The 9,580-nt window shown below is 34.3% G+C and overlaps 1 protein-coding gene across 3 annotated transcripts; it reads left to right on the top strand.

Annotated features, from left to right (window-relative positions):
• The first annotated feature begins 1,609 nt into the window (after positions 1 to 1,609).
• On the top strand, positions 1,610 to 9,491 carry LOC125245891. 3 transcript variants are annotated; one of them, XM_048156713.1, is made up of 6 exons: positions 1,610 to 1,646; positions 3,617 to 4,024; positions 4,331 to 4,439; positions 4,588 to 4,657; positions 8,692 to 8,846; positions 9,056 to 9,491. In XM_048156713.1, the coding sequence occupies exons 2-6, from the start codon at positions 3,673 to 3,675 to the stop codon at positions 9,216 to 9,218; spliced, it is 849 nt and encodes a 282-aa protein (XP_048012670.1). In that variant the 5' UTR covers positions 1,610 to 1,646; positions 3,617 to 3,672; the 3' UTR covers positions 9,219 to 9,491. The 3 variants fall into 3 exon arrangements, with proteins under 3 accessions (XP_048012670.1, XP_048012668.1, XP_048012669.1); XM_048156711.1 differs by lacking the exon at positions 1,610 to 1,646 and adding an exon at positions 2,163 to 2,545; XM_048156712.1 differs by lacking the exon at positions 1,610 to 1,646 and adding an exon at positions 2,591 to 2,894.
• The last annotated feature ends 89 nt before the right edge of the window (positions 9,492 to 9,580 follow it).

Below are 9,580 nucleotides of genomic sequence, written 5' to 3'. Positions count from 1 at the left end.
AAGCCGCTGTCCAATATATGGCTTTTTTATACTGCGATACCACTTCTGCAGTTTTTCACTGTCTTTCTTTTGAGCAATCCTCAGCAGTTTCTTTGATACTCCTAATAATATAAAAGAACAAACTTCAATTCAGCCATGCAGAAAGATACAGTGTGTTTATCGAACACAAAATAAAATAAAAGAAAGTTCTGGTCAAAGGTATGGTTTTGTATCATTTTTACTGATCTGTTTAAAGAAATAACCAGTTTGTGAGACTATGACAGTCATTAGGCACATAAACAACACATACCCAGACAGGAGCTAATACCTTTTTCAATGTGCCATACATCGTAATACTGTGTGATGTTGGCCTCCTGCAGGTATTTTTGTATTTGAGGGTGCCGGTCTGTAAAAATGCTGTCAAAAGTCACACCGTGTGCCCTCAAGAGATCAAGGCTTCTCCTCAGATCCTCTTTCTCCATGTTGTTGCTCCTTCCAACTTCATTACTCTGATTACAAAAAAAAGGGCATATATGACAATTGTTGTCAATGCCTGTTATGTTAGCGAATAGCTACACAGTAAAAAATCCCTGTGCCTTTTTTTCTGTACATTTACTTTGTTACATTACATATGCATTACATAAGTCTGAAATGTTAGACTCACCTGAACTGGTTGCAGATCAATAATAGTGCTGGTCCATCACCGAGTAACTTCCAAACTTGGCTGAATGACCTTTTACGTAGAAAATTAATGTTTACTTTGTATTACATTCGGTATTTATTATTATTACTCTGTATGTTTTGCTTTCACAGTAATATGTAAACTGGTGAATCTGCCCTCATGTCTCCGCCTAGAACAATGTTCTGCTGCTGTCTGAGCTGCTGCAACATGCCATCCTGTGCTGTTTTCCAGCTATGTACAATTGCAGGCTGTATGTTACTGTACCTCCGGGCATGAATTCGAAAGGTGGTGTAGTGGATCATTTTCAGTTTCATTGCCTGCAATATCTAAGGTCAGAAAAGAGGATTCCTTCATTTAGCATGACTTCAGGGATAGTATGTTCATTTATTGATGTTCAGGGTTGATCTTTGTGATATTACTTGCAATAGTAAATTTATAGGCTAGACAGTAAAATCCTCACCAACCTACCTGTTTAACTTTGAAGAAAGACGCACCATTGGCATAAACTGCAACAGAAAGCTGGAGGTTCCCTGCAGGAGTGCTTTGTATAATTGGCTGACTATTACATTTTCTGAAGAAGTCACAGTGTGGGCAGCGTTGTTCCACAGAGAGGAATGTGCCAAATACTGATCTCCGTACATTAGTAACACGTTGACACACAGGGCACTGCTCAAAGAGCTGCAGCAGGCAGTTTTCATAAACAATGCAAGTTGCTGTCTTGTGAACCAGCTTTGAAGACTCAAATCTATTAGAATAATAAAGAGTTACTTAAAGGTGCCATAGAATTGAAAACTGAATTTACCTTGGCATAGTTGAATAACATGAGTTCAGTACATGGAAATGACATACAGCGAGTCACAAACACCATTGTTTCCTCCTCCTTATGTAAATCTCATTTGTTTAAAAGACCTCCGAAGAACAGGCGAATCTCAACATAACACAGTATTAATGTCTGGATCTGTGCACAGCTGAATCATCAGACTAGGTAAGCAAGCAAGAACAATAGCGAAAAATGGCAGATGGAGGAATAATAAGTGACATGATCCATGATATCATGATATTTTTAGTGATATTTGTAAATTGTCTTTCTAAATGCATGTTGCTAATGTACTGTTAAATGTGGTTAAAGTTACCATCGTTTCTTACTGTATTCACGGAGACAAGAGCCGTCGTTATTTTCATTATTAAACACTTGCAGTCTGTATAATTCATAAACACAACTTCATTCTTTATAAATCTCTCCAACAGTGTGTAATGTTAGCGTTAGCCAGTTAGCCAGTTAGCCACACATAGGCTACTATCAAACTCATTCAGAATCAAATGTAAACATCCAAATAAATACTATACTTACATGATCTGATAGGCTGCATGACGAACACTTTGTAAAGATCCATTTTGAGGGTTATATTAGCTGGGTGAACTTTGTTTATGCAATGTATAATAGAGTCGCAAGCTTGGATTATATTTATTTAAATGAACAGATATAGATAATATAAAAAAATGTTAGAATCTCTGTTATAAAAAACTATATAAACTAACTTCACAACTTTCCCTTGCACTGATATAGCAAGATATTTTCTTTTTGCTGTGTAAATGCATATATAATTCATATTCTTATTTATATACTTCATATTCTTAATCTAAAACAAGACAATAAATGTAGGGGGGAAATGAGGGTTAAATATGCATTCCTCCAATGATTCAAATATGAATACCTTATTTAATTCTTATTTTTACTATGTGTGTGTATTTTGTATGTAAATATCAATGCACTTTATGATTTTAAACAGCAGCTTGTGAATAGGACTTTTATTTTAGTCTGAGGGTGTGACATCATAAGTCTGCGCCCCGAGCCCGCATCTATTGTGAATTGGCTGAAGAAAGGTTTGTTTTTAAGCATGTAACGTGTTTGAATCGATAAAAATCGACTTTCGATCGAAATTCGACCTCTTTTTATAATGATTAGAGGCGATCTTAAATTAATTATTATGCATTAACTTTATTGCTTTAATAAACTAATATTTATGTGAGAAAAGTGCATCCGCACATAAGTAACAGAAAAGATGCGTCTCATTTCGCCTATATCAGTTCATAGTAAACACGAATTCGGTCTCTGGATAAAGTGCTTTTTGTTGCTCCGAGTCAACTGAATCAAAAGATTCGCGTAATGATTCAGTGATTCGAAGAGCTCGATTCAGCGAACGCTGCATACAACGAAAACACAAACACACGTGTAATTAATTAAGCTTTTACAAACCAACTGCAAATGGTTTATTGCAAATGAAATCTATATACAGATAATTAAATACCAACTTAACTCATAAATTATGAAGAGTATGTATAATTTGTGTTTTTAAATAACCTTTGGTGAAAAATTCGCCCACAGTCTCAAAACTGCGGGTTGAAATTGATATTAAGCCTTAATGTTCTTGTTCTTTGACAATTAAATCAGTCATTCACTTGTCCGAGTAAAAAAAGTTGCTTGCCTGGAAACATTTTGATTTGTTGTTGTGTATAATTTATTCTGAAGCAATATTATCATCAGTGTTATATTAACGTTGGCATATTTAAATCTGAATTTTGCAATAGTTATCTGATGGCATTTTTACTTTTATAAAAGGCTTTTTGTCTTCATCTTTCATTTTAAATTCTTACATTAGATCAGATAATGCATTTAATTAAAATTATAAGACACTATTGGGCTGTTACCAATCAAATTAATTTATTAATTGACCGTCTAAAGAATTAGTTTATGTTAAAATAAAAATTGCCCCAAACTTTTCATTTTGGTGATCAAAGATCAGTTTTAAGGGATACAATTTTTGTCTACAGGGGGACTTTAATTTGTACTGCAGCGGGTGGCTAATAACTCTGACTTCTGATTGAAACGCACCCAGAGATGTAGTTGTGATTTATTTTTCTGTCTGTTAATTATTCTCATCTTAAACATTACAGTTTCCAAATACACAGAAAAACTCCTGCAGTGACTGAGATCCATGTGACACACTATTATGAAGATGGCGTTTATTAAAGTGGAGAGTGAAGACATGCAGATTGAAGAAACAGTCAGAGTGAAACAAGAAGAAACCGAGGAACCAACAAATATTGCATTTATTAAAGAAGAAAGTGAAGACGTGACGATTGAACAAGTAATCAGAGTGAAACAAGAAGATGATGAGGAACAAACATATGTGTCGTTTATTAAAGAGGAGAGCGAAAACATCATGATTGAAGAAACATTCAGTCTGAAACAAGAAGAGAATCAGGAACAAACAAATGTGGCGTTTATTAAAGAGGAGAGTGAAAACATCAGGACTGAAGAAGCATTCAGAGTGAACCATGAAGATACTGAGAAACAAACAGGTTGGTTTTTATTCTCAAAGCTGAACTCAGTCATTTGATCTTTATTAAAATGTCCAGATCTACAGAAGTGAATGTTTTTAAAGAATGTAATTTAAGTGAAAGTGGTTTTATTTGACATGGAGCAGATCGCCTCGTGTCGATTTCTACAAAGCCCATCCTTCCTAGAAGTGACCCAGTGTGCTGTGATTGACCAAACACCTCAAGCGTGTGTCGGAAATGTAACGCCCCTTAACGTAATTGTGAGATTCAGCCTTCACAGCAATTATAAAGGCTGTTACACTTATGCACTTATAATTATGTCTTCAGTTTTGCCATACCAGTTCGAGCCCGAGTCGGATCCTGAAAATGCAGATGAACAAGGTGATCAGTCAGAACATCCTTTGCAAGCGCGACTTCAGCAGGACGTTTCACAGTGGTAAGTTTTTAATGTGAGACACTCTTACCTTTCACATACCATGTTATAATGGTTTAATTTGGCTTCTTCACTGTAACAACATTATGTCCTGAAGTGATAACAAAATACAGTTTAAAAACACACTGGTGTATTCTGGTGTTTTATTTAGGTGCAGATGTGAAAACTGTAATAAAATGCCCAGCGAAGTTGAAAATGTCTGCTGCATGGAAATACCGAAGGTACTATAATAAATTACTATATAAAATTAAGTTGTGTATGTATGTGTTTATATATATATATATATATATATATATATATATATATATGTGCGTTGTCCACTCTAGTGGACGTGTCACCAACTCCTAACTCCTTGAAGAATGCATGTTTAAAAAAAAGGAAGGTGATTTTTTTTTTTCATGCCTAAAGAGTAAAAAAAAAAAAAAACACTTTGGAAAAAAAATCCTGAAGTAGCCTATCATAATTCATGCATGAAAGGGTTTATATATATATATATATATATATATATATATATATATATATTAAAACAACACAAACATACATGTATGTGACCTGATCCAGCAAAATGAGTCACAGTGACCCAAATTTCAAAATTGAGATTTTGGTATCAATGGAAAGATGAGACAATAAGCTTTAAAATGATATCCTAGTCAAAGTCATACCTTGAATGGTTTTAAAGATATAACCATTTGAATTATGGTCGTCTGCCCTCTTTTTCAAATTGAAAACCTGAGAAAATCGCTTTTAAAGTTTTTTGCCCGTTTTTTTGTTGATATCTTTCAAAATCCATTGCATTAAAAGGAATAAACTATTTATTTTACAGCTTAATTTGACCAAAGACATTTTTATATATATAAATGCTAAACCAGGCTGAAGCTCAAATTATTTGAAAGTATTTATTTGAATTAACACTTTAAGACCTGAAGGCTTTTTAGAGGGTTTTTTTTTTTTTTTTTTTCCTGAGCGACACACACAAAAGTAAAGACTCATAACTCCAAAACTCTAGCAAGAAGAGTCAAAAGGTAGGTATCATTTGAAAGAAAACATTTAAAATTTTAAGAAAATATAAATTACATTACATTTGGACATTTTCTTGCTGAGAAACAGCTGATAAAAGACAAAAATGTATATAATTTTTTTAAAATAATTTTTCTTTTTTTATTATTTGACATGGAATAACTCAGGGACACAATAAGATTGCTAAAAAAAATATTTTTTGGTGATGCTCTCCTATATGTGAGCTGCATCTGGTTCAAATTTCGTGGTGATATTATAAAGAATAGTTTGAAAAATTGTTGTTCATTTTTTCCGCAGCCAGGTGGCGCCAACGGGCGGTAAACTCCGGTTTAGCGGTGCTTCTCAGCACTCGTTAGGAGTTTTACAAAATGGTTAGATGCATTAAAAAGATGAGATTCTAAGCTTTAAAATGATATCTATTTTGTTATTCCACGTTGGAAAACGAACATGGATGGGTCCGGGAACATTGGATACATACTGCATCCCGGAGAGATGAGAGACATGTTTTTAGCCAAGTATGTTAAATCATTCCGTGAGTAATATCTTGTGATCAACGCAATATATTATATTGATTTTGGATTCATTTTAATCTTGAGAGTCTGCTTTAAATATTGATGTGCCATTTTTTATGATCTGTGCATTTTTCATGAAGTTATGAGCACGTGAAATACATACTTGTATTCAGTTAGCTGCTGTGCTGTTTTTGTTGTAAATGCATATTACTCAGACTCATTAGAGGGTGAAAACAACGGAACAGAAGCATGTTGGAGGCTTGATATGAAAATTTAAAGTCTTTGGTTTTGTATGCAAAAAGAATTTTTGTGCTACCTATATGGATTCAATTTTTATTGGCTTTTAAAGAGAGACACGCAAATGGGAGTTTTATTTTATAAGGCGCGCTAGTCTGACAGGAGGATGGCTGGACCGATCGCGTGCCTGTCAGTCGAAACGGGGCTTCCCATTGTTAAAAATCAGCGTTTAGGTCAGTGTGTTTACATTTTTAAGCTTTTTGATTGATTCTATACAACGTGTAACACCATATTTGTAGAGCAGAGATAATGACGTTTCAGGGGATACCGGGAAATGCTCATAAGTGACGAGAGGAGTTGAGAAGTTAGGGGCGTCCAGCGAATTTAGTAAAACCATGTCAAATTTAATAGCCATTTAAATACCTTTACTCAATTATCTGGACTACGAAACTTTGGGAGATTATTTTTGAAAGTCTGTTCTTTGAAATTAGCCTAAAAAAAAAAAAATCGATTTTTTCATTGTTTTTCCACATTATTGGCCCATATCTTAAAATAGAACGTTGCGACTTCCGACTCATTTCGCCAGATCGGGTCACATATTAATGCTGTCAGCCAATTAAAAAAGTAATTCATTACAAAATTTTATGTAATTTATCAAATAATATAACCTAACAATAAAGTTTTTAATATATTTTTAGATTGTAATAAGTTCACTTTTTTTGGCCAAATGCACAAAAGTTATTGTTTTTGACCCATGTAACCTTGTAAACAATGCTTAAAGATTTTTAGACACTTCACAGTCTTCACTGCATAAATTATCAATTAAGTATAGATTAATCCTTATTAAAGCTACAAATGTTATTCAGTCAAGTGCAGTGAGTGATGTTCTCTTTTTCTTTTGTTCTTTGATTAACATTTAATGACAGATAGCAGCAGGTTTATTTGCCTGCTGTCACTTTAAGACCTGTCGCTGCCACACATGTTCTTTTAAGAAGAACACAAGCTGTTTCTATCCACCTATTTCTATGCACATTTTGGGGATATCGCATAAAAAAAAAAATGCTGAATGAAAATGCCAAGATGCGCATACATAAAAAAAAAAAAGTGTATTAAAAAAGTATGCACTCAAATGAGTTGGATAAAGTTTTTATGTAATACTAAAATATGCACATAAACTACAATGGAAACAGTTTCCGAATAAATTCCTTGATGCGCATCAAAAAAAAAAGATGTGACTTTGCGATGACATAACTGGACCCAGCAAACCAATCTTGTTGCACAGCATCTGGAATGCTGTTTTGGTCATTCTGTAATGCCTGAGCTAAGTCTGTCCTTCATGTGGTTCAGTATAATTCCCTCCCAGAAGCGCCTCACACGATTGCGTCCACATACACGGGGCATCTGAATGCAAGATAACATGACAGCGTTTGTGTTTCGTCTGCGCACTCGAAGGAACAAAGTTCTGTGTGAATGCCCCCTAAGAGCCAAATGGTAATCACATGCGTTTATGCTTTAATTTTGACAGCACTAATATCTCTTAAATGCATACCTCGGGTCTTTAGTGACCCGGGACGTCATTCACTACCCTCCTCCACATTCATTTTTTAACATTAGACATCAACCTTCTTGGTATTCCTCAATCAATTCATTATAAAGAATATAACAAGAAAAAAATATTAAATTATAAAAGAATGCCTATTTTTGTATTCATTTTTTGTAAAAAATTGTATAGGGTCGCTAACGACCCCATGTGTGTATCGGTGTATGTGTATTTTTTTCTGCACAACAATAATTGAATCTAATGACAGAATAAGTGCAATTCACCTTTATTCCACAAGGTGGCAATGTCTGATACACAATGCTGATGTGACGACTCATTCAGACAGAAAACGAAATAATAAGAAAAACATGAAATGGCTCAGCGATTTACTGCAGAGCGAGTACTGAACGCAATCAAATATGACAAACTCTTACTGGATGGATCTGGTGAAGCTGTTAGCAATCGAAATATTGATTTTGAAGATGCTGAAAATTAAATAGTTCTGAGAATACGTTTGAGATTGTGAATGGGATCATATTCGTGACCTCAAACATGAAATTAGACTATTATTTGCTGAATTTACTGGGAAATGAGCTCTGACGAGGACAGTGATGATGGCATAAAACATCTGCTCAAACCGAGCCCTTTCAAGCTCCAAAAGTTAACAAAATATGATTTATTTTATTCTTCTTTAATTGTTACTCTAATATCAGAGGAGTTGTATATTATCGTGACAGGTAGAGATCCTTCCATGTTAGATATAGATCCGGGTCGATAAAGACCCGAATATGTAAGAATGATTGGTGAAACAGTCATGTGTTTAAGGGATATATATATATATATATATAATCATTTAATAAGAGAGGTCATATTATGCTTTTTAAAGAGTTGCTTTTACTTTTGTAATTTTGGACAGTATAATAAATGGTTGGTGGTTTGTCTTTTTTAGGTTGGAAGACGAATGAATCAGGTTTCAGGGCCTCTGAAATGCATTATACACCACCCAGGCTTTGAACCGAACTGTTTGAATCCTTACACCCTGCAGAACATTTTGAATATTTACAAAGCTGATTATGGACCTTTGAGGCGTAAAACAGAAGCTGCGTAAGTTTTTTTGTTTTGTTTTTGCATGGAATTTTGACATTAATGTCAATATAAATAAAATGTTACATTTCTTGACACCACTGCATCAAAAAAAATTCTACAAAATATTTATTTGTAAAAAAAAAAAGAAAAAAAAGAACTGAAAATATGTACACATTTTTGAATAGTTTTATCTACAATGTTAATAGTGTCCGCCATTCTCTTTACAGACGGTACCGTTATCTTGCCCATCGAAGCTTTGTCAGCTGGTGCTGGGGCTATTTAGCACGAAATATTAGAGTTGTTCTCCCGTCCTGTGTTGTGCTCCGGATTCAGCAGGAGTTTCCTGATGCAGATGGACAGTTTGTTGGATTTCGACCGCCCCTTGACTGAAGCGTGAGACGTGGTGGACAATAACTTCCTCCTTTTGAATGTTTTTTTCAAACTAAGAGGACAGGAATGTGGGAATGGGGATTTCTTTTTGCTCTTCTTTAAAGACGAGCTTCATCACGTAATTTACATAATCTGTAAAACATTGCATACAGTAGGAAATTCTGTTATATTCATTAAATTTAATACAACCTCTTTAGAACATCTCAATGTGTCACTGTGTAAAGTGTATTTGTAGAGGTATTTAAATATATAAAATAAATATATTTTATAACATACCATGTGAAGGGTCTGTTTTAAGTGGCTTTGCAGTGCAAAATTCAGCCTTCTTTGACTTTGGGAAAACGACCTTGTGCATAGCTTGA

This window comes from Megalobrama amblycephala, linkage group LG14, assembly GCF_018812025.1.
Source record: "Megalobrama amblycephala isolate DHTTF-2021 linkage group LG14, ASM1881202v1, whole genome shotgun sequence".
Lineage (NCBI taxonomy): Eukaryota > Metazoa > Chordata > Actinopteri > Cypriniformes > Xenocyprididae > Megalobrama > Megalobrama amblycephala.
The sequence above is the reverse complement of the archived record's forward strand: the minus strand, read 5'-3'. Positions and strand labels throughout refer to the sequence as shown.

Coding starts and splice junctions, on each gene's coding strand:
- LOC125245891 (XM_048156713.1), top strand. CDS start 3,673: ATGAAGATGGCGTTTATTAAAGTGGAGAGTGAAGACATGCAGATTGAA. Junction 4,440..4,587: donor CAGCAGGACGTTTCACAGTG/GTAAGTTTTTAA, acceptor TGTTTTATTTAG/GTGCAGATGTGAAAACTGTA. Junction 4,658..8,691: donor GCTGCATGGAAATACCGAAG/GTACTATAATAA, acceptor TGTCTTTTTTAG/GTTGGAAGACGAATGAATCA.